The sequence below is a fragment of the Podarcis erhardii genome, assembly GCF_964252035.2.
Source record: "Podarcis erhardii genome assembly, chromosome: 6".
NCBI lineage: Eukaryota > Metazoa > Chordata > Lepidosauria > Squamata > Lacertidae > Podarcis > Podarcis erhardii.
Genome location: NC_138510.1, coordinates 2599412 through 2624124, shown reverse-complemented (window position 1 = coordinate 2624124; position 24713 = coordinate 2599412). Strand labels below are relative to the sequence as shown.

The following is a 24713-nucleotide window of genomic DNA, read 5'->3' as shown; positions in this document are numbered from 1 at the left end:
GCGGAGGTCATTGCCTTCCAAAGAAACTTGTTCAGCAGTAGAATCCGTCATTAGATTTTAACTCACATCGGGTACGGGACCCCAAGAATTCATCCAGATAGATCCCCCTCGGACAAACAATACAAATGAAATGGCTTTCGTCCTTTGCAAAGGAAAAAAATGTGTCATAAAGGGCTAGCAGTTCCTGCTGGATCCTAAAGTTTGACTTGGTGGGGTCTGAATCCCAGATGCCTTGTCATCTCAGAAGCTCTGAAACCTGCTAATCCTCTCCCCGTTTGACCAGGCACGGTGCTTCTTTGAGAGTGATGGATGGATAGATTGATTGGTTGCATCCCAAATATACATTGTGGGTTGTGTGCAGAAAGCAGGCTCCCCATTTCCCCACAAGTAAACGTTTCACGCCCTTGGCAAACCCAAGCTTGACATGTCTCCTGACCTTCAGCTTTTTGCCCACACCTGGTAGCCAAATAAAAGCCAAGTCTCCTTCGCCCACAGAAGCAAGGGAGGCAGCAGAGGTGGTCCAGCCAGTGTCTCTGGGATCTGCCACCTTCCCAAAGCAGTAAGGTAAGATCTGAGTCTCTGGGTGGGCTGGCGAGTTCAAGTACCCCTGAAAGACAACCATCCAACCTCTCTTTAGAAACCTGCAAGGAAGGAGAGTTTGCCACCTGCAGCCAAAGATACACCACCTTTTCCATTGCACATTAAAAGCCAAAAAAATCACAGCATCAGAGAGCTGGAAGAGAATCTTGTGGCTCAACGCAGGTTGTAACTGCAGCATCCATGACCGATGGCTCTCCAGCCTCTGCTCTATATTATTATTATTGTTTGTTGTTGTTGTTGTTTAGTTGTTTAGTCATGTCCGACTCTTCATGACCCCCTGGACCAGAGCACGCCAGGCACTCCTGTCTTCCACTGCCTCCCCCAGTTTGGTCAAACTCATGCTGGTAGCTTCAAGAAGACTGTCCAGCCATCTCGTCCTCTGTGGTCCCCTTCTCCTTGTGCCCTCCATCTTTCCCAACATCAGGGTCTTTTCCAGGGAGTCTTCTCTTCTCATGAGGGGGCCAAAGTCTTGGAGCCTCAGCTTCAGGATCTGTCCTTCCAGTGAGCACTCAGGGCTGATTTCCTTCAGAATGGAGAGGTTGGATCTTCTTGCAGTCCATGGGACTCTCAAGAGTCTCCTCCAGCACCAGAATTCAAAAGCATCAAGTCCAGCTCTCACTTCCAGCTTTCACTTCTTCTTCTTCTTCTTCTTCTTCTTCTTCTTCTTCTTCTTCTTCTTCTTCTTCTTCTTCTTCTTCTTCTTCTTCTTCTTCTTCCTCCTCCTCCTCCTCTTCTTCTTCTTCTTCTTCTTCTTCTTCTTCTTCTTCTTCTTCTTATGTCATGCAGCAAGAATGCCCAGGCTGCATAGGTGGGCATGTGCAGAATGTTACTAGTCCTGCTGTGGTCTCAACCACGGAGCCTCTTGGGCTTGCCGATTGGAAGGTCGGCGGTTCGAATCCCCGTGATGGGGTGAACTCCTGTTGCTCTGTCCCAGCTCCTGCCAGCCTAGCAGTTTGAAAGCACACCAGTGCAAGTAGATAAATAGGCACCACTCTGGCAGGAAGGAAAACGGGTTTCCATGTGTTCCGGTTTTTGTCATGGTGTCCCGTTGCACCAGAAGCAGTTTAGCGGCAGCTAAAAAAGCCAATGCAATTCTGGGCTGCATCAATAGGAGTATAGCATCTAGATCAAGGGAAGTAATAGTGCCACTGTATTCTGCTCTGGTCAGACCTCACCTGGAGTACTGTGTCCAGTTCTGGGCACCACAGTTCAAGAAGGACACGGACAAACTGGAACGTGTCCAGAGGAGGGCAACCAAAATGGTCAAAGGCCTGGAAACGATGCCTTATGAGGAACGGCTAAGGGAGCTGGGCATGTTTAGCCTGGAGAAGAGGAGGTTAAGGGGTGATATGATAGCCATGTTCAAATATATAAAAGGATGTCACATAGAGGAGGGAGAAAGGTTGTTTTCTGCTGCTCCAGAGAAGCAGACACGGAGCAATGGTTCCAAACTACAAGAAAGAAGATTCCACCTAAACATTAGGAAGAACTTCCTGACAGTAAGAGCTGTTTGACAGTGGAATTTGCTGCCAAGGAGTGTGGTGGAGTCTCCTTCTTTGGAGGTCTTTAAGCAGAGGCTTGACAACCATATGTCAGGAGTGCTCTGATGGTGTTTCCTGCTTGGCAGGGGGTTGGACTCGATGGCCCTTGTGGTCTCTTCCAGCTCTATGATTCTATGATTCTATGAGTCATGCTGGCCACCTGACCCGGAAAGCTGTCTGTGGACAAACACTCCCTCGGCCTGAAAATGAGATGAGCGCTGCAACCCCATAGTTGCTTTTGACTGGACTTTACTGTCCAATAATAATAATAATTTATTTAAACCCTGCCCATCTGGCTGGGTTTCCCCAGCCACTTTGGGCAGCTTCCAACAGAATATTAAAATACAGTAACCTATTAAACATTAAAAGCTTCCCTAAAGAGGGCTGCCTTCAGATGTCTTCTAAAAGTCTGGTAGTTTTTGTTCTCTTTGAGAACAAAAAGGCCCTCAGCGCTGGACCTCAGTGTCTGGGCAGAACGATGGGGGTGGAGACGCTCCTTCAGGTGTACAGGACCAAGGAGTCCTTTACCTTTTTACCTTGTGAGTGAGTAGGCATTTCAGGTTGTAGCAGGTTGAAGGCACTATTTGCTCTCATGGACCTTCTGTTGCTGGCCTACAGAAGCTGCAAGATCCTTTGGGCGTTGACCATTGTCCTTTGGGCTTTGACCATTGTCCTTTCTCTCGTGCCTCTTCCTTTCCCCCTAGGTTGCCCAGCGGCTGCACCCCAAAGCAGAAGATGTTGAAGCTTTGCATCCTGAGTGTCCTCCTTTGCCTCCTTGTCCCCTCGCAAGGGTCCACCCCAGGGACTGTAGTGAGGGTCAACCAAGAAGCCCTTGAGTATGGTGAGTGCCCTCTACGCAGCACCTTGCATCTCTTGAAGACCTGGACTCAACATTAGTGAATTTTTTAATACAAGAATTAGTGAATTTTTTAATACAAGAATTAGCACGAATGACACAGCCCAGTCGACTCGCGTTGTTGGACGCTTGTAGGTCCTTCGGTGCTCTGTGGTGCTATGCAGTCTATTCAGAACCTCTTCTGAATGGATTTCCCCCCAAATTGCTTTTTGAATTCTGAATTTATTGTTTTTAATTCTGAATTTATTGTTATTCACACTTTATACTGTATTTTATGCTGGTTCTTGTTGCATCAATTAAGTGTTTTAAATTTGTTGTTAGCCGCCCTGACCCCGGTTTTTGAACCGGGAAGGGCAGGGTATAAATAAAATTATTATTATTATTATTATTATTATTATTATTATTATTATTATTATTCAGAGTAGACAGCTAATTCTCCCCTGGCCTCCTCGCTGGCCCAAGTAGGACCAATTCAGCCAGCTAGCCCTGGGGATTATTTAATTGCTTTTTGAATTTTATTGTTATTCATGTTTTTATACTGTATTTTATGCTGGTTCTTGTTGCATCAATTAAGTGTTTTAAATTTGTTGTTAGCCACCCTGAGCCCGGTTTTTGAACCAGGAAGGGTAGGGTATAAATAAAAAAATATTATTATTGTTATTATTTTGGACCTAAGTTGCGCATGCCTGTTAATTAGGGCTGCCATATTTCAAAAAGTGAAAATCCAGACACAAAGTTGTTGAGCTCTTTTTTGGGGAAATTCGGCCACTTCCGAATGCCATTTGCTGTACCTGGATTTCCCCAGACATTTTCAACCCATTTTGGAAAATTCTGGCAGGACGCATTTTTTGAATGGACAAATCCCAGATATGGAATGGAAAACAAGCGAGGCCCCAACCAAAGAAGAATTGCCACTTAAGCTGGCGGAATATACTTCAGCTTGCAGACTTAACATATAGAGAACAAGAAAAACATAATGTTTAGAGAAGATTGGGAAATGTTTATTGAATATATAGGGGAAAATTGTGTACACTTGAAAACACAGGCAGCATTAAGATAAATTCAACGGTGTAAATAAGTTTTGATGGATGCAATAATGGAATACTGAATGGTATAGTTTTTGTAAAATATGCAGGGATTTATGATATGTAAAATGAACAATGGAAAGGGAAGAAGGGAAGTTATTGATATTGCAAGGATGTTTAAATGAGTATTTAAAATTGCAAAACAGAAAATCTAATAAGATTTATATAAAAAATGGCCCCTTCTCTTAATATCTCCACAGTCTGCCAGCAAGGGAAGCCATCCTTGCTGCGAGGTCTCATGGTCATCCAGATCCCAAATTTCATGAGCCCACGAACCATTATTGGATCACTTCTGAAGGTTGTGGGGTGAGTGATGTCTCTCGCAGGGGTTTCTGTAACCGAAGGAGGTGGTGGCCCCAAAAAGTCTGGGAACCACTGCATTTGAATATTGATTGCTATTTATTTTTTCCCTCCCCTCCCCCTCCTTTTGCAGAATCCGAGTTTTGAACGCTCAGCTCCCTCATCTCTCCGTGAAGCTCATCCCAAGGACTGGTGTCCAGCTGTCCCTCAGTGCCCAGCTACACATCAGGGGCAGTGTGTGAGTGACCTGCTTCCGGTTCGGAGTTCTACGGGGTGGTTAACTTAGGATACTAGCAGTCGCTATCAGACCCAGGTGTCAGGGCAGGTGCCTCAGGGCCGTGAGCAAGGTAATCTGGAAGGCCTGGATCTCCAAGTGGGTGAGAGGGCCTTGAAATATATTTTTTAAAGTATTAAGAAGACCGCATGCAATTTGCAAGCTTCAGCTCATCAGAATATGGCTGCAAATTGAAGCATACACTCTCTGGGAGATCTGCTCTCTTCCACTATTGAATACGAATATGAATACCAATACGAATATTATATTATTTATAACCCGCCCATCTGGCTGGGTTTCCCCAGCCACTCTGGTCGGCTCCCAACAGAAGGGATGCTTTCAGATGTCTTCTAAAAGTCAGATTGTTGTTTATTTCCTTGACATCTGGTGGAAGGGTGTTCCACAGGGAGGGCGCCACTACTGAGAAGGCCCTCTGCCTGGTCCCCTGTAACCTCACTTCTCACAGTGAGGGAACCTCCAGAAGGTCCTCGGAACTGGACCTCAGTGTCCAGCTGAATGATGGGGGCTCTCTGTCTCTCCTTCTCTCTCCTATTACTTTCTTGATCTTCCTTCCTTCCTTCCTTCCTTCCTTCCTTCCTTCCTTCCTTCCTTCCTTCCTTTCTTTTACTGAGTTTTAGGTGCAAGTGATGCAAACCAAGAGTTTATGTTGAGTAAACTTTGATAGTAAACTTTGGAGTATGAAAGCTCCATGTTTGCCAACTTGACATTTAATAAGAGGTTGAAAAATTCAATTGTGTAGGAGGTTTCGGAGCAGCAAATTCAATTCAGCTACAGAACTGTGGGCAGGTTAAGTCAGCTCCCATGAGAGCAGCTATGCACTCCTTAGTCTTGGGGCGAACAGAGAGGCGTGAGCTCCCTGGGCACCCAGTGCCCTCAGCTGACCTTTCCTCTTGCCCCTTGGTGCAGCTTGATTGCTCCAGTGGAGCTGAGGGTGGGCTCCTCCATCCTGCTCGACGTCCGTGTCATGAGAAGCCCCCATGGATTCCCCATCCTGAGTGTCACGGCCTGCAAGTCCCTTCTGGGAGACGTGGACATCCTCCTGGGAGGTAGCAAGTGAGTAGCGGATACCTGTGCGCAGGTTGGGCTTGACTTGGGCTTTCTTGCAAGGGGGATGAAGTTTCACCTTAGCTAGATTTCGTTATCCTACCCTGAAAAAGAGAGTTTTGTTGAGCAGCCTGGGTCTATTGCTAGATTCATCTCCTGCTAGCGAACTCTCACCACCTATGCAAACATCTGGAGAACATTTTTATCTAATCCCCCGCCGCTATGTCCCACTTGTCTTCCATCATGGAACTCAAGGTGGCAAGCAGATGGGTCCTAGGCAGTCTCCCTCCAGCCCACCCTACAATTTTTAAGGATACAAACACTTCTCCCTGGGAGAGAAATCTCTGTCCATAGATTTGCAGAGGGGATGAGGGTGGTGGAAAAAAAGACTAGAGGTTCGCTAGGAAAAAGTGGGGTGGAGAAAATGTCACCCTCCTGCCAATGATTCTGTCTCCTTAAAGGTCATTTGTGGGGATGGTCTTTTGTCCCCCTCTATTGTGAATTGTATGGGACACGGGTGGCGCTGTGGGTTAAACCACAGAGCCTAGGACTTGCCGATCAGAAGGTCGGCGGTTCAAATCCCCGCAACGGGGTGAGCTCCTGTTGCTCAGTCCCTGCTCCTGCCCACCTAGCAGTTCGAAAGCACGTCAAAGTGCAAGTAGATAAATAGGTACCGCTCTGGCGGGAAGGTAAATGGCGTTTCCGTGCGCTGCTCTGGTTCGCCAGAAGCGGCTTAGTCATGCTGGCCACAGGACCCGGAAGCTGTACGCCGGCTCCCTCGGGCAATAAAGCGAGATGAGCGCCGCAACCCCAGAGTTGGCCACACCTGGACCTAATGGTCAGGGGTCCCTTTACCTTTTTATTGTGGATTGTAGATGATCACCCCTTGGTTCTCTTCTAATGGAAAAAAAAGATGCATATGAAAGTTGTATGCAAGAGAAAAACGGCAAGTGTTTGAACACTTGCTCTTTCTGATTCTTCTTCTCTGTGTCCTGCTCTCCAGTTTGCTGGGCTTCCTGAAACCCCTTCAGAACCACATCCGCGCTGTCTTGGTTGACAAGGTAAACTGCTTTGCTCATTCCTGTCCATTTTCTCTCTCTCTCTCTCTCTCTCTCACACACACACACGAGAAAGGTCTTTGCTCTGGACCTGATCATGAGGCAATGTGAGGCAGTCATCTCAAGCAACCGAGTTTCTTGGGTTCTGCAGGGTTGCTGTCAACAAAGAGCGTTGGGATGTGAGAGGCAGGATGCCTTGGACTTGCTTCTTGCGTGGCGAGTTCCCGCCCCACCCCCAGTGGAAATAAAGACACATGACATAATTATTAAGGTTAATGGGCTAAAGAAGGCCACAACTTTATTGGTTACAGGTGATGAGCGGTATTGGCTTAGGCACTGGTCCTAACCAACTATATCTGACTTCAGCCCGTCTGCTTGAAGTCTGGGAAGGGTTAACCACCAGTAGGGGGAGTCCTGCTGATGCACATCAACTAGGAACTCCCCTGGGGTCACCGCTAGGGGGTGTGCCTTAGGCCCTGGCCTCCCTAGGCTTTGGACAGGGCCATGCCCCCCGAAATCCTTTATCAGACTAGCCTTCAATATGTGGGGCAGGTGATGGCGCTTCCTCCCCTCTTCCATCTATAGAGCAATACCAATGCCTAACCGCCAAAACCTGGAAAGTTGTGATGATTTGCTACGAGGTAGGCGAAAACCAAATGGCTGGTGCCAACTTGCCAAGTGGGAAAATTCCTACCAGGCCCCTCAACGGCGACCAACCAAGGTCCATAGCAAGGTCAAGGAACGAAAACCTTAAAGGGCGGGAGGGTGGGAAAAGCAGGAACAGCTGGCGGGCCGGCAAAGAGGGAGATCCCCGGCCATGTCCTGGTTTAAATAAGGCAGGCCACACCCCCACATCCAGCCAATTGGCTGGCCAGGAGGTGACACGGCCGGGAATACCCCCAATCGCATGGGGGCTGGGTTCCGCAACTCCACCTCCTCCAAATGGCAGAAGTGGCTTTCTCCTCTCTCCCCTCCCTCTCTCTAAGGACAATAAGACATGGATGAAAGAGTAAAGCAATCAAAGATGTAGAAGGGTTGGGGGGAAAGTGAGGCAGTGGCTCTATGACCCCCTCTGGCTCCTACAATTTAAGAAGGATACAGACAAGCTGGAGGGTGCACAGAGGAGGCTGACCAAGGGTCTGGAAACCAAGCCTGATGACTAACGGTTGAGGGAGTTGGAAAAGAGGAGACTGAGAGCAGATATGAGAGCCACTTTCAGGCACATTGCCACAAGGTAGGGTGGCCCACGGCGATCTGTTGATGAAACTCTCGCGTGACGAGACAAAGAGCAAACCCCTTGCAGCTGACTCACTGACCCTCCTTCCCCACCCCTCACTTTCCCTTTCACACAGATGTGTCTGAGCCTCTCCAGCGTGGTCCTGGGACTGAATGCCAGGCTGGGCACCTTGGTTGGTAAGTTGCCGCATGAAGGGAGGAGCTTCTGGGTTCCTCTGCCCACTCATCCCATAACTCATAGCAGAATCAAGGGCTATCTGTGCACCACACATTGTGGAAACGCAGAGTAAAAAATATTCTATTATTATCGATAACAACAGCATCATCATCATCATCATCAACAACAATAATAATAATAAATTAAGAAGTGTGCCACCTCCTGATGGTAAAACAGCCATGTAATGCATTTCAATGCATTTAAATTGACAAGTGTGAGTGCAAGGGCCATTACAAAATGCATTACAAAAACTTCTTCATGGCTTAGGACCCTCGTACCTACGGAACCACCTCTCCCAGTATGCCCCACGGAGGACCTTAAGGTCCATAAACAGTAACACCCTTGAGGTCCCGGGCCCTAAGGAAGTCAGATTAGCCTCAACCAGAGCCAGGGCCTTCTCAACACTGGCCCCGGCCTGGTGGAATGCTCTGTCTCATGAGACCAGGGCCCTGAAGGATCTGATTTCTTTCTGCAGGGCCTGTAAGACAGAGTTGTTCCGCCTGGCTTTTGGCTTGGAATGAACTTGACCCCTTTCCCTCTTTCCATTTTCTTTTCTCCTGTGATGGAACTCCTATTTGGGGACTTCCCTGTCTTTTTTCTGGCCCACGTAGGACCAGTCTGAATAGTTAGCCTTGGTGAAGACCTGACGTTTTCATCCCCCCAAAAGTTTTTGAGTTTCTGCTGAAATGAGGCTGCATTTTAATGTATTTTAATCTTGTTTTTAAAAGTTGTATTTCAATCAATTTTTTTATATCTGGTGTTAGCCGCCCTGAGCCCAGTCTTGGCTGGGGAGGGTGGGGAATAAATAAAATTTCTTCTTCTTCTTCTTCTTCTTCTTCTTCTTCTTCTTCTTCTTCTTCTTCAGCGCATAGTTAAACTATGGAACTCCCTTCCATGGTAAGGGCCAGCAGCCTAGATGGCTCTAAATGTAAAGGTAATGGTAAAGGGACCCCTGACTATTAGGTCCAGTCGTGGCCGACTCTGGGGTTGCGGCGCTCATCTCGCTTTATTGGCCGAGGGAGCCGGTGTACAGCTTCCGGGTCATGTGGCCAGCATGACTAAGCCGCTTCTGGCGAACCAAAGCAGTGCATGGAAACACCGTTTACCTTCCCACCAGAGTGGTATCTATTTATCTACTTGCTCTCTGATGTGCTTCCGAATTGCTAGGTTGGCAGGAGCAGGGACTGAGCAACGGGAGCTCACCCCGTCACAGGGATTCGAACCGCTGACCTTCTGATCGGCAAGTCCTAGGCTCTGTGGTTTAACCCACAGCACCACCCGCGTCCCAGGCCACCAGCCTAGATGGCTTTAAATGAGGATTGGGCAAATTCATGGAGGAGGGGAGGGCTATTGATGGCTACTAGGCAGGATGGCCTTCCCCCACAGCTGGAGGCAGCAATGCTTCTGAATTCCAGGCCACAGGAGGGAAGGATGCTCAAATCCTGTTCAGCTGCTGTGAGAACAGGATGCTGGACTCGATGGGCCAATGGCTGATCCAATAAGCTCTTGATATATCCTTAGAATTTCTCATGATGGCATCGGAAAATGCCCACGATGAGAGGAAAGGTGAAGAAAGGGGGAACAGCCTGAGTCTTTTACATAACTTACTTGCAAAGAGATTGTGCAGAAAACCAACCCATCCGATAGGTGTGGAGACCTTGTTGATGCAAGGTTGAGCTCAGTTTACCTGTTGGAGGAGCAACTTCCTCTTTGTTCTGCTCCAGAGCCCAGTGTCAGTTTCTCCAGAGCCCCTCTGTCTTTTTTTGATCCCTCTTAATGGGAAAATTAAATATGCTTTAAGGGCCGTGTAAGGAGGAAGGTCAATATTGACCAGCACCTGCTCAGTCAACAGAAGATTACAAGAGCCACCTTCCTGCAACAAGGTCCTGGAGCTGAGCCAGCTGGGAATATATTTCGGAGAATTGCAGTGGCCTGTGTGTTTATGTGTGTTCCTGGTGAATGTTGGGGAGCCTTGAGGATTCCTTTTCTTTTGAGTGTATCAGAGATATTTTGCTGAGAAAGCAGCTGCAAGGTTCATTCCCTGACTGGCTCTCTGTTGGCCTACTGGCCTTGACCAGGTTCATACTGGTTCTCTTGTGAGATCTTGGGGCTGTGCGGTTTTGTGTGGGTTCTCATAGGCAGTTTCAACAGCAAGCCAACAGATCTGGGTCAAGGACAGAGCTTATTCATGTTCAGGATACCCACACAGCCCCATTGGGTAGATCCCAGGCATCCCCTATGGAAGGTTCAACTTCAGTCCTCCATTCTGAGGCTTCTGAGATAGCAAAGACCACTGTAAGGCAGAGTACAACCTAATTTGTTATCAACACAAAAATATGACGCTTCAGTGTGCAGAGTCAGCCCATTGATCTGTCTAGTGGCTGTATGATTATAGTTCGATATTATTTTGCATACTTTCTTATTTACCCAATTAGAGATTGCGAAACACAAAGTGTTGTCTCCCAAGACGAATGCATGTACAGATGTTACGTCTTGTATGCAGCCATCCATACGGCATCAAAACAAACTTGGAAAATCTTTTCTATTACAGATTAAGCTCACAGGATAGGTTTCAGTCTAAAGCGTTCAGGTCATTTTTCCATAGTGGTGTACTTTTAAATCTTACTTACAACATTTATACCCTGCTCTGCAGTATATATATATATATATATATATATATATATATATATGCAGGTTTTGGTGTCCTCGGGTGTCTTCCCGTGTAAAAGTTGGGGTGTCTAGGCGACGTTTCGACGAGGTCTCACTCGTCATCTTCAGGCTGGTGCTTTCGGCTTCTTGTTACTGGAACAGAGCAGGATCTCAGTGTTTGAGTTCCTATAAATACTGTAGAGGGGGTGTGGTGTATAGCCTCCAATGTTCTGGGCAGAGAGGAAGTTCCCAGGCTAGTGTGCCTTTTCTTCTTTTGTTCCTTAATTACTTGAGAGATATCTTGAGTGATTTCTTGAGTGATATCCTGAGTACCACTTAGGTGGGTCATTAGGTGTGGATTAGTTGTTAAAGTCTTTGTGTCTTGACCTCTTGAACTTTGTGAAGAGTTTTCCTGAGAAGATGGCTGTACTGTACTTAGTTGTGCTCTGGCTTGGCTTCGTGTATAGGGGCGAGCTGTGGTTTTGTGGCTTGTGTCAGCCAGATCTGTGTAGGGATTGCAGGGGGGTGCAGCATCCGGAGGTGCCACCATGGATTGGCTACTGGATGGTGTCTGTAATTCATCTGTGGAGAGGGTCTGGGTTTGGGTCTGGTGTGGTTGATTGGTGTTGGCGTTCTGTGTGCCTCTGGATCTGGTGTCAGTTTTTGTGGGGAGGGCTAATTTCCAGATGTCTGGCAAGCGGGATGTGTCGTCACGCTTGTTCATGTTGTGAGGGTGTTTCTCTATCTCGATGGCTTCCATGATTATTCTCTTGTGGTGATGTTCCGTGTTAAAGAGCAATTTGGAATCTGCAAAATTAATTTCGTGTCCTGTTTCTTTCATGTGTTGGAAAAGAGAGGAAGTTTTTTCTTCTTTTTTGACGGCATTCTTGTGTTCTGCGATACGTGCATTTATTCGTCTGTTTGTTTGTCCAATGTACGTGGCTGGGCAGACTTTGCAGGGTATTTCATAGATCCCTTGGTTTTCCAACTGGATTTTATCCTTGGGGTTTCTGAGGATATTGGCTATTTTTTGGTTGGTGCAAAAGGCTGTTTTGATATTGTGTTTATGGAGGATTTTGCTAATTTTATCTGTAGTGCCCTTGATATAAGGAAGGAGGGCCATGCCATTGTTTTCTTCTGTGTCTTGGTTTTTGGGGGGTGTTTCCTTTTGGATTAGCTTCGTAATCCTGTTTTGCTGGTATCCATTGGCAATTAACACGTTTGAGAGATTCTGTAACTCAGTTGTCAAGTGGTCTTTGTCAGCCAGGCGTTTGGTTTTGGAGATGAGAGTCTTGGCTACGGAGTTTATTTGTGCAGGGTGGTGGTGTGATTGTGCATGTAAGTAGCGGTTGGTGTGTGTTTTTTTCCGGTAGATAGTGTGTCCTAGGGAGCCATCAGGTTTTTTGTAGATTAGGACGTCAAGGAAGGGAAGTTGGTTGTTGGCTTCTATTTCCATAGTGAATTGTATTTTGGGGTGTAAGTTGTTGAGATGTGTGAGGAAGCTATCCAGTTTTTCTTTCCCGTGTGGCCAAATTACAAAGGTGTCGTCAACATATCTGAGCCAAAGTTTGGGTTTGTGTTCTGACTTGTCTAAAGCATTGGTTTCAAAGTGTTCCATGTACAGGTTTGTACATTGTACCACTTGACATTGTACCACTTGACAACTTGTACATTGTACCACTTGACAACTGAGTTACAGAATCTCTCAAACGTGTTAATTGCCAATGGATACCAGCAAAACAGGATTACGAAGCTAATCCAAAAGGAAACACCCCCCAAAAACCAAGACACAGAAGAAAACAATGGCATGGCCCTCCTTCCTTATATCAAGGGCACTACAGATAAAATTAGCAAAATCCTCCATAAACACAATATCAAAACAGCCTTTTGCACCAACCAAAAAATAGCCAATATCCTCAGAAACCCCAAGGATAAAATCCAGTTGGAAAACCAAGGGATCTATGAAATACCCTGCAAAGTCTGCCCAGCCACGTACATTGGACAAACAAACAGACGAATAAATGCACGTATCGCAGAACACAAGAATGCCGTCAAAAAAGAAGAAAAAACTTCCTCTCTTTTCCAACACATGAAAGAAACAGGACACGAAATTAATTTTGCAGATTCCAAATTGCTCTTTAACACGGAACATCACCACAAGAGAATAATCATGGAAGCCATCGAGATAGAGAAACACCCTCACAACATGAACAAGCGTGACGACACATCCCGCTTGCCAGACATCTGGAAATTAGCCCTCCCCACAAAAACTGACACCAGATCCAGAGGCACACAGAACGCCAACACCAATCAACCACACCAGACCCAAACCCAGACCCTCTCCACAGATGAATTACAGACACCATCCAGTAGCCAATCCATGGTGGCACCTCCGGATGCTGCACCCCCCTGCAATCCCTACACAGATCTGGCTGACACAAGCCACAAAACCACAGCTCGCCCCTATACACGAAGCCAAGCCAGAGCACAACTAAGTACAGTACAGCCATCTTCTCAGGAAAACTCTTCACAAAGTTCAAGAGGTCAAGACACAAAGACTTTAACAACTAATCCACACCTAATGACCCACCTAAGTGGTACTCAGGATATCACTCAAGAAATCACTCAAGATATCTCTCAAGTAATTAAGGAACAAAAGAAGAAAAGGCACACTAGCCTGGGAACTTCCTCTCTGCCCAGAACATTGGAGGCTATACACCACACCCCCTCTACAGTATTTATAGGAACTCAAACACTGAGATCCTGCTCTGTTCCAGTAACAAGAAGCCGAAAGCACCAGCCTGAAGATGACGAGTGAGACCTCGTCGAAACGTCGCCTAGACACCCCAACTTTTACACGGGAAGACACCCGAGGACACCAAAACCTGCATTCCTGTACCCGTGAAAATCTACGAAAGCATATATATATATATATATATATATATATAGAGGCCCTCAGAGTGGCTTATAAAAACCAGTACTAAGTCCTCGGTCCCTGACGTCAAGCTCTAAAAAGGCACAACACACAAGGAAAGAGGAAGGTGCGAGAAGGAGGAAAAAGCAAATTCATGCAGAAGTTCTTAAAAGTTGCAGCTGATGCCTGTGGCAGTTCTTGGTGTCTTCACAGAATCATAGGACTTTGGAGTTGGGGGGACCCCAAGGGTCATCTAGTCCAGCCTGCTGCAATGCTGGATTTTTAAATTGCATTTTAACCTGTATTTTAAATTGGGTTTTTTCTCCCTTCCCCCTCTCTTTCCCCCTATTATGTTTTTACTGTGATTTTATTTTATTGGTGTTATCCGCCCTGAGCCCGGCTCTGGCTGGGGAGGGCGGGGTATAAATAAAATTTATTATTATTATTATTATTATTATTATTATTATTATTATTATTCCCTTGATAAAGAGCAGTCCTGCCCTTGAATCACCCTCCAGATCAGACCCAGGAACACAGGTAGTGGACACAAGGGGCAGGGCACATTGTACAGTACTTGAATTGGAAGGTACTTCATCACGATGATTGATTTATGAATGATGATGAAACTGCAGAGTTCAAACTGCGTCTTTGTGCCATCTTTTCGCCCCCTGCAGGCCTGAATTCCATCAACCCCATGTCAAGCCTCCAGTACGCCATGATGGACGATCCTGAGATCACCGAAGATTACATTGATTTGGATTTAAACGTAGGTTCCCTACACCCTACCCCAAGCCTGCGGGGCTCCCACTTAGCCTGGGAACCAGACCTTGCACGAACACTGATGTGCCATATAGCTCAGGGTCAGGACAGCTGCTCTGCATGCAGAAGGTTCCAGGTTCAGCCTGAATCAACATCTCCAGGTAGGAGCAAGGAAAGTCTTCTGCTAATGGGTATTGTAGACCCGCATTCCCAAACCTGGTGCCCAACAGATCTTTTGGACCACAAGACATATCTGACATAGCCAGCTGGACTCATAGCCCAGAATGACTGGAGGGGATCGGGTCGTAGAAGATGGATGGAAACAATATTGACGGATCCTCGGTTTGTCTTTTCAGGATAACCTGGAAAATGATGACCAAAAGTCCAGAGGTTGCATTATTATCAATTTACAATGGGGTGGGAGGTTCACAGGCTGTGAAGGACTTGCTCACAAATCTATTGACAGCTGGACGAATTATTATAGCCAGCATGTGTAAGGGGCAAGCAGAATATAAAATGGAAGAATGGTATAAAGAGGTGTGGGATATAGCTATTAACGATAAATTAGCGCCAGCCAGTAAGGTAAGACGGGGAATATGCAGGAGAGATGATTTTGAGGAGAGATGGAGGATTATTTGTAGAGGCAGGAAATGCTTCTGCATAACAGTCGTAGGAAAACGGAGGAAGGGAGATGGCACTTAATTCTCTCTGTCTCTTCCCAAATCTCCGCAGGCTGTCATTGCGCTGATGGGGAAGCCAGTCGACTTCGAAACCGCCGGCCCTCTGCCCCCCTTCTCTCTGCCGCCCCCAGAGACGGTTTCCGACGACTCCATGGTGAACATGGGTCTCTCGGAGCATCTCTTCGCCAGTCTTTTCGCCAGCCTGGAGCAATCGGGAGCCCTGAACCTCCAAATCGGAGGCCAGTCGGTCAGTAGAGGGAGTGTGATTTGTGCGTAGCGAATGCCACCCTAAGCCGAGCCGAGCCCAAACCTGTTTATTTATTTCCCAACATTTATACCCTGCTTGATTGCAATACACACACACACACACACACTCACACCCACACTCACACTCAAAGTGGTTTATGGAAAATATAAAACAATGGAATCACCAAGGAGAAGAAGTCACAGCAATAATTTAATTATTTAAATATCCTTTATTCATAAAAAAATATTTGCCTACAGCTGTGTGATTTACAAAAATCTGTCAAAGCAGTTGCTTTTGTTGTTGTTGATGATTATGTTTATTTAAATCCCTCCTTTTTCCCTGTCAAGGACTTGAAGTGGCTTACAGATAAAATAGAAACTGCTAAACACATAGGGAAACAATTTTTAAGAAGGAATTAAACACACACACACACACACACACACACACACACACACACACACACACACGTTTAAACTTGCATGTATGTATGTATGTATGTGTGTGTGTGTGTATATATATATATATATCTACACACTAGTCTAAAAGAAAAAAAAGTGTTTGCAGATAATGCAGAAATGGGACAGACTTATGGAAACAGACAAACCTGGAATGCCCTGGACTCTCAGAGCAGGGAGACAGGGGAGATCCAAGCTGTTCCTAAGGCGCGAGACTGAAAATTCTTTGCTTCTTTTCAGAGCCACCTCACCACCTCCATGCTGGAGCAGGCCATCCCCTCGGTAAGTAATCTCCATGAACCAATGCAGGGCTGGCGAACCCTTTATTTGATCTGAGAGGTATTTTAAGGTAAAGGTAAAGGGACCCCTGACAGTTAGGTCCAGTCGTGGCCAACTCTGGGGTTGCGGTGCTCATCTCACTTTATTGGTCGAGGGAGCCGGCGTACAGCTTCCGGGTCATGTAGCCAGCATGACTAAGCCACTTCTGGCGAACCAGAGCAGCGCACGGAAGCGCTGTTTACCTTCCCGCCAGAGCGGTACCTATTTATCTACTTGCACTTTGACGTGCTTTCGAACTGCCAGGTTGGCAGGAGCAGGGACTGAGCAACAGGAGCTAACCCGGTCATGGGGATTCGAACTGCTGACCTTCTGACTGGCAAGTCCTAGGCTCTGTGGTTTAACCCACAGCGCCACCCGCGGACCATAGCTGTCAACTTTTCCCTTTTCTTGCGAGGGATCCTATTTAGAATAAAGGAATTTCCCTTTAAAAGGGGAAATGTTGACAGCTATGCCAGGGACGGGGTACACATGGGCATGCAACTGCCTAATGGCGTCACCCAGGGGATTGCAGCTACAGAGATAAGAAAAGAAGAGTTGTTCCATTGTCTGGAGAGGTCACTTTCTGGTTTGCATGGAGAAGCCATTTTCAACGGAGCCCAGCGACAGAAGTGTGCAGCTGTATTGAGGCAGCGCTGGGTCTTGACATTTTGCGCCCCTAACAATTTTGCGCCCGGAGCAACCGCCCCCTGTGGTTCCTCCCACTACGTGATTGGGTAGAGCATCTCTGCCAGGGCTAAAGGGGCCTAATTCTGCCTAAGGCAGGTTCAGATGTGCGATGGGCCGCAACAATGCAAATAACAACCCCCTCCTTCCATTCCCACTATAGATCTCAAAGCGTTATCCCCAGTCTGTTGCCTTGATGCTCAACGTGGTGGTCAGCAAGCTCCCCATCATCAGCTTCCATGAGGGCGCAGCAATCCTGCGCCTCAGTCCCGCCATCCAGGTGGGCGTGGCTGAATCCGGATCTTTCCAACAGTCGCAGGCACTCTTCACCTTGGGCGTGGTGAGTGAAAGCAGCTAGCCTTTGTTTCCTTGTTCTCCTGCCTTGGCGACTTGCAGCTCTCAGGGAGATGACGGCTTGCTCAGGACGAAGGCTAGATGTCAAAGCTCTTGCTGGACACCAGCCGTTGTGCTGGGCTCCATCTGACTGCTGCTGGGATGAGTCTCATAGTGCAAATGCACACCTGTGTGTGAACCGCCATCTACAATGGCTGTACATCCATATGGAGCTCCTAAGGGACCATCTCACCTCATATATCCCTGTACTGCAGCTATGCTCCTTAGATGAGGGCACTGCTGAAAGCACCATGTGACCTAGAGATGTGTTTGGTATGTACTAGAACCTGGGCTTTTAGTGTTGCAGCTCCAGTCCTCTGGAACGAGTTGCCAGCTCAAATAAGACAAGTGTGTAGCACACTGATATTTTATGCACTGTCCTCTTGAAAATCAAGCAAGTGATGCATCGAAGAAGAAGTCTCTTCTTGAAGTCCGACCTGGTCATTTTAGGGAAAATTAATTGTACTATTGTAGAAATGGGGCTATTTCTTTTAGTTTACCAAGTCTGCAATTTTTATTTACAGTCTGTATTTTATCTTACTACCCGACTCTTTGGCAGCTTTCAATTGTCAAGTGGTTTATAAATATTTGCACTTGTCCATTGACACTCTGGAGACTGAGTGTGCCTGCCCATGTAGGATTTTAAAATATAGGATTCCTGCTCTCAGTGGGCAATGGGTTGGGCGAGCTGTGGGTGGGTCAGAGAGCTGAAGCAAGCTGCACAGGTGGTGGTGGTGGGGGGGTGCGGCAGGTTGGGTGATGTGTAAAAGGAAGAGGGTTGACAATGGGTGGGGTGGGTTCAGTAGGGTGTGGGGTGTGTGTGACAAGCAACACAAGCTCCTATTATTACTACAGTTGTGCCTTGGTTGTCGAACGCCTTGGTACTCGTACGTTTTGGCTCCCGAACTTTCAAAACCCGGAAGTGAGTGTTCCGGTTTTTGAACTTTTTTTGGAAGCTGAACATCTGATGTGGCTTCTGCTATTGTTGCCGGTGCACCTGTGCAATTGGAAGCCAACCAGAAGCCGTGCCTTGATTTTAGAAGTCGAAAGGACTTCCAGAACGCATTTTGTTCAAAAACCAAGGTACGAGTGTACAGTCATACCTCGGGTTGAAGCTGCTTCAGGTTGAGTGCTTTCTGGTTGCGCTCCGTGGCAACCTGGAAGTAACGGAGCGCGTTACATCCAGGTTTCGCCGCTCATGCATGCGCAGATGGTAAAAATGATGTCACGCGCATGTGCAGAAGCGGTGAATTGCGACCTGCGCACGCACAGATGCGCAGTCGCAGATTGCATTCGCTTCAGGATGCAAGCGGGGCTCCAGAACGGATCCCGTTTGCATCCTGAGGTAAAATGGATTTTACTATTGCTATTGCTATTGCTATTAAAATTTGAATACCACCTTCATTAGAAGATCATAGCATGGTTCACAACATAAAAGTATTACAAACAAACAAGGAAACAAACAAACAAAGGATAGAGCCTTTGTAGCTTTCTCTCATGAAAATGACCCCCTCCTGGTCTTCCTTTTGCAGGACCTGAGCTTAGCTGTCAAGCTGGATGTCACAATTACAAGTCTCCATCTGACAGTTGCCGTCCATGGGTGAGTTCAGTCAGACATTTTACTTTCCTTACCATTCTACTTCCTGCCTCACCCCGCCCCCCTGACGAGGGCCAACTGTTTTCTGCTTTCATTGTGGTGAAGGAGGAAAGGGACACTCCAGTCCCCGTCCTTTTCTCAGGGACCTGTTGGACCTGAGTGTCCAGTTCAGTGGTGCAGCTGATGCCATCATGGCTCATGTCATTCTATTTTGTCTTGCAGAGATGTTGGTCTGGAGGTGGAGTCTTCTAGCATGGAGATAACAGAGGTACGCCATCTGCCTTTTGCCTTCCTTGCTGCGCTCCATGGACATAGCCAGGATTTTTACTTGGGGGGTGGGGTTAGCTTGGGGGGGGGGTAGCTGTGTATTTTACGCCCATACTGTGCTCCCAAGTGGGTGCAATAGGTGTTCTGAGCCTGTTTAGGCCATGTCTTCTGCAGTATCCCAGGACTCTAGGGGGCTCTGGGTGCTCGAGTACCCACAGAAAAATTGTTGTGGGTGCTCAGCTCCCACACCGCAGGGTCCCTGACACAACCTCTGAGGTTCTACAACAGGGGTCAGCAAAATTTTCTCTCGCCGGCTTCCAACAAAATATTAAAATACAGTGGTCTGTTAAACATTAAAAGCTTCCCTAAACAGGGCTGCCTTCAGATGTCTTCTAAAAGTCTAGTCGTCGTCGTTCTCTTTGACATCTGGTGGGATTCCAGATGTGTAAAAGCCCCAGGTCTGACCCTTAGAGTCATCTCTAACTTTTGGTTTCTCCTACTGTATGTTGAGCCTCTGTGTTGTTTCACCAGCAATGAACTGTAGTCTCTCTGCAGAGGGTTGTTTCATTCTTACTCTGTGTGCACATGTATCCGGGGACCAGGCGGCCCAAACCTCCCTTGCATATGGGGGAAGGACCACAGGGCAGTGGGTGGCACACCCGTTTTGCTTGCAAGAAGTCACAGGTTCACTTCCTGCAACAACAACAACAACAACAACAACAACAACAACAACAACAACAACAACAATAATAATAATATATTATTATTATTTATACCCCACCCATCTGGCTGGGTTTCCCCAGCCACTCTGGGTGGCTCCCAACTGAATATTAAAAACGCAATACAGCATTAAACATTAAAAGCTTCCCTAAACAAGGCTGCCTTCAGATGTCTTTTAAAAGTAAGATAGTTGTTTATTTCCTTGACATCTGAAGGGAGGGTGTTCCACAGGGCGGGCGCCACTACCGAGAAGGCCCTCTGCCTGGTTCCCTGTAACCTCGCTTCTCGCAGGGAGGAAACTGCCAGAAGGCCCTTGGCGCTGGACCTCAGTGTCTGGGCTGGACGACAGCATCTGCTGGTAGGGCTGTGAAGCAGCCCTGAGTCTACAACCCTGGGGAGTCACTGCAAGACATGGAAGAATCTGTCCATTTCAGCTGCTGTGGTTTCTCTTTCTTCCATTCTTAAATTCAGTTCTCCACATCTTGCAGCAATTTGTGATGTTTAATAAAGTGAAACTTCTCTAGCATCTTAGTGCAAATTTTGCCTAATAAACACATTTTTATATGCAGTTTTGACTGATGAGGCATTTTTTTTGTGAGCAATTTCCCCATATGCAATGTATTTTTTGCCTCTTATATCTTCATTTTCATATACTCTTCCCTTCACCACATGCATTCTTGTAAACGTTGGTTGCTTTGAGAACTGCATCGCAAAATTCAGGCGAGTGCGGATTTCAAAGCCTAGTCCTGTGTTTTGGTCTGCCTATTGTTTCGAAACGTGTGAATTGCATAGAATATGCTTTTGGTGCTTCGTCAATCAAATTTCTCCCCCATTCCTAGTTGCTGTCAGTCAGCACAGATGAAATTGTGCTAGGAAGACCAGTGGTCTGACTCTGCATAAGGGAGCTTGCTTTCCTCCTCTGTGCTCACTCATGTCATGATCTGGGACCAACCCATCGCCTTTTCTCTCCCTGACAGATCTCCCACTTGAGACGTGTGGTCCTCTCCGAATTTCAGGATGCTTTCCTGGCTCACGTGAACGGTAAGGCAGGCGAATCGCTTCAACAGCAGCTCCACTGAGGTCCTAGGAGCTCAGCACCTAGAGGGAGGGGGGCTGCGTGAAGAGCATGGGCCCTCGCCCCACAGTTGCCCCATCAAGTTGGGGGTGTTGACCGTGTTGTCTTTTCCCGTTTGCAGCTGCTCTGAGTGTGGGGATCTCTCTTCCCAAGCTCAGCAACGTCCAGTACATCGAGCCTGAGATCGAAATTCATGAGGTGAGACTCCTTGGGCTGCGCTGCCTCCGTCCTTTCCTTCACCCCCACTTATTTAGCTAAGACATCCCCAAATCACCTGCCTGAGGGTTTCCCCACAATGGGCATCTGGTTAGCCAACTGTGAGAACAGGACGCTGGACTAGATTGTGGGCCCTTTGGCCTGGTACAGCTGATGTTCTTCTGAGTGGTCCAAGATGAACACAACAGCTGAAAATGCTGAAGGTCTTCTCCTTAAACTCTGAGCATAACTGAGGTCAGATTGGCCCACCTTTGGAAAACATGGCAGCCTGTCCATAGTAGTAGAAGTAGTAGTAGTAATAATAATAATAATAATAATAATAATAATAATAATAATAATAATTTATATTTATACCTCGCCCATCTGGCTGAGTTTCCCCAGCCTCTCTGGGCAGCTCCCAATCGAGTGTTAAAAACAATACAGCATTAAATATCAAAAACTTCCCTAAACAGGGCTGCCTTCAGATGTCTTTTAAAAATAAGATAGCTGCTTATTTCCTTCACATCTGAAAGGGAGGGTGTTCCACAGGACGGGCGCCACTACCGAGAAGGCCCTCTGTCTGGTTCCCTGTAACCTCACTTCTCGCAATGAGGGAACCACCAGAAGGCCCTCGGCGCTGGACCTCAGTGTCCGGGTAGAACGATGGAGGTGGAGATGCTCCTTCAGGTATACTGGACCGAGGCCGTTTAGGGCTTTAAATTTAAACCCTTTGAATTGTGCTTGGAAACATACAGGGAGCCAATGCAGATCTCTCAGGACCGGTGTTGTGGTCCTGGTGGCCACTCCCAGTAACCAGTCTAGCTGCCGCATTGTGGATTAATTGCAGTTTCCAGTTCACCTTCAAAGGTAGCCCCACGTAGAGCGCCTTGCAGTAGTCCAAGCGGGAGATAACTACAGCATGCACCACTGGCAAGACAGTCTGCGGGCAGGGAGGGTCTCATCCTGCATACCAGATGCAGCTGATAAACAGCTGCCCTGGACACAGAATTGACCTGCGCCTCCATGAACAGCTGTGAGTCCAGAATGACTCCCAGGCTGTGCACCTGGTCCTTCAGGGGCACAGTTACCCCATTCAGGACCAGGGAGTCCTCCACACCCGCCTGCCTCCTGTCTCTCCCCACCCCCCCCGGTCTGGGCAGAACGATGAGGGTGGAGACGCTCCTTCAGGTATACTGGACTGAGGTCTTTTAGGGCTTTACAGGTCAGCACCAACACTTTGAATTGTGCTCGGAAACGTACTGGGAGCCAAATGTTGTTGGGCCACATACGACTCCCATCATTGCTGAACCTTGGCTATGCTGGTTGGGCTGATGGGATTTGGAGTGCAACACCATCTGAAGGGGCACTGTGTTGGCTCCTGAGTGCCATCTTGCACCCAGTCTCCTGAGCCCCAGAAATAAACTGCTTCTGTGTGGGATAATTTGAACACCTTTCCATATTGTTCCTCTACCCAAGATCCCTCTGGCAGCATGTATTGACTCTTCTCTTGCCTTTTAACTTACAGGGTTATGCTCAGGTCAACTGTGACCTTGACTACCAACCCTGAGCTGAAAAGAAGAGCACAGACTTCTCCTCTGCAAGGCACATTTATCTCTGCTCTTTGCACCTGCAAATCCTTTCGCTTAAGAATGAAGGAGAGTCTACCTTTCGTTGCTGCATGTAATAGAGGAAACACACCTGGTGGTTTGGCAGCAGGCGATGAACAGGGGTGTGATCTGGAACTCATTCACTCAGAATTAAGGCCTGCCAATTTAAAGGAAACTTACTTCCCAGTAACGCACGGGTTCATGCATTCATTAAGAGTTCTGCTTTCTCAATTCTTTTCCTGTAAATGTTGTTGAGTGAAATAAATACTATGGGCAGCAATCGAGCCAAAGCAAAGTGTGTTGATTACAATGGATTCTTAACTTTTTCTGCGGAAATCAATGGGATTTGCAAGTGCTGAAATGCAACTCTTTCTGATCTCAATTGCTTGGGGGTGTTCCAGCCATTTTCAGAATGAAATAGCCGACCATCATGCTCTGTAGGGTTTTAGCCAATGAAGTTTCTCAGTTACAGCACAAGGGCTTTCGCCTTCACAGTGGGACTTCCTCTCCCTCTCCTCTCCCCATGCACCCCCATATCTATTTTAGGGGTTCCCCCAGTCCTTAGTTTTCCTGGTGGGAGATGTATATGGCCCAGAGTTAAAATACGAGAGGGCCACGTCTGTCTCCTTTGCAGAGGGTGTTCAGGAGGAACCCTTGAGTGGATCTTGGCCATGCCTGATCCACAAGTTGGATTATAGCGGCCCGTGCTCCATGTGCAGCTGGCTCCCTCCACATGCTACTCCCTCCTTACTTTTAAAAAGCACACGGTGGCATTTTTATTTTCCAGGTGTTTTAGCGGCTTCACAACGTCCTCTTCCCCTGGGTCTCCTTCTACTGTAATCCCAGTATCTTTCCCCTTAGTCTTTGCTTACAGGAGCCCTTGCACCAGACAGTGATGCAAAGAGTTGCTGTGCAAATGACAACATTAGTCATGTAACAGTGAAGGGCGTTTATGGTTTAATACCCCCCTGGAGCCCATAACCAGGAGAGTAACTCTCCGCAGGGGCCCAGAGCAGTTGTTGCGTTGATGTTTTATGGATGTCAGCCCTGAAATACTGAATGCAGCTGCTGTTTCTGGTTGCGGCCAAAGGAGCCAAAGCAGTTGCAAGGATCACGGGCAGCATCACAAAACAGAAACACTCTCTGGCCGTTGAGAAAAGCGAAGAAGTTTTATTGTGGAGAGAGACACCATGAGCCTAGAATATCACCCACGATCCAGCGCTCAAAGCTTAAAAAGCACCTAAATTGTACAGGTGACTGAGGGACAAGAAACTGTAGTTGGCATCTGTCTATCTCGGGAGACAATGGAGAAGTATGCCTTTGGGCATGAAGCTTAACAAGTGCCTTTGAATAAGGTCATTTGAAAACTGTGCATATCAAACTATTGTTTTCTCCCTCTGGGGCGATTCCTCTGATTCATAGGGTGGAGTGGTGAAGGTCATACCTCAGGAGGAGGCTTGCATGTTTGAATGCCGCCCCCCCCCCCACAAAATTGTGCCTCCCTCCCTGCACACAGAAATGTAGCATGCCAAGAAGCCGCCTATGCTGAACTCTTCGTTTCAATCTGCTAGCTTTCTATGCCTAGGGAGATGCTCTGTTTCCATAGGAGAGCTCTAAGATGTGAGATCTTTCACCTGCAGTCTGGAATAATTGAGCTACCTGGTCTTCTGTGTTTTACGCTTCTGCTCCTTTGCATTGGACCCGCAGCCTAACACAGAGAAGATGAGTTTGGATTTGATATCCTGCTTTATCACTACCCTAAGGAGTCTCAAAGCGACTAACAATCTCCTCACTCTGTGAGGTGAGAGGGGCTGAGAGACTTCAGAGAAGTGTGACTGGCCCAAGGTCACCCAGCAGATGCATGTGGAGGAGCAGAGACGCGAACCCGGTACACCAGATTACGAGACTACCGCTCTGTACT

The 24713-nt window shown here is 47.3% G+C and overlaps 1 protein-coding gene across 1 annotated transcript; it reads left to right on the top strand.

Moving 5' to 3' along the window:
* Positions 1-492: 492 nt before the first annotated feature.
* BPIFB2 (BPI fold containing family B member 2) lies at positions 493-23087 on the top strand. The gene is made up of 16 exons (XM_081867890.1): positions 493-564; positions 2846-2982; positions 4283-4388; positions 4516-4620; positions 5584-5730; positions 6725-6782; positions 8132-8192; positions 14470-14561; positions 15287-15481; positions 16177-16218; positions 17102-17278; positions 18864-18931; positions 19151-19196; positions 20893-20956; positions 21112-21188; positions 22711-23087. Exons 2-16 carry the CDS (start codon positions 2877-2879, stop codon positions 22750-22752), a joined length of 1386 nt encoding a protein of 461 aa, XP_081724016.1. The 5' UTR covers positions 493-564; positions 2846-2876; the 3' UTR covers positions 22753-23087.
* Positions 23088-24713: the final 1626 nt, after the last annotated feature.

Bases quoted from the DNA above. Each gene is read 5' to 3' on its own strand.
- BPIFB2 (XM_081867890.1), top strand. From the start codon at position 2,877: ATGTTGAAGCTTTGCATCCTGAGTGTCCTCCTTTGCCTCCTTGTCCCC. The intron at 8,193-14,469 runs GTAAGTTGCCGC...CGCCCCCTGCAG, and splicing joins CAGGCTGGGCACCTTGGTTG to GCCTGAATTCCATCAACCCC. The intron at 20,957-21,111 runs GTAAGGCAGGCG...TCCCGTTTGCAG, and splicing joins TTTCCTGGCTCACGTGAACG to CTGCTCTGAGTGTGGGGATC.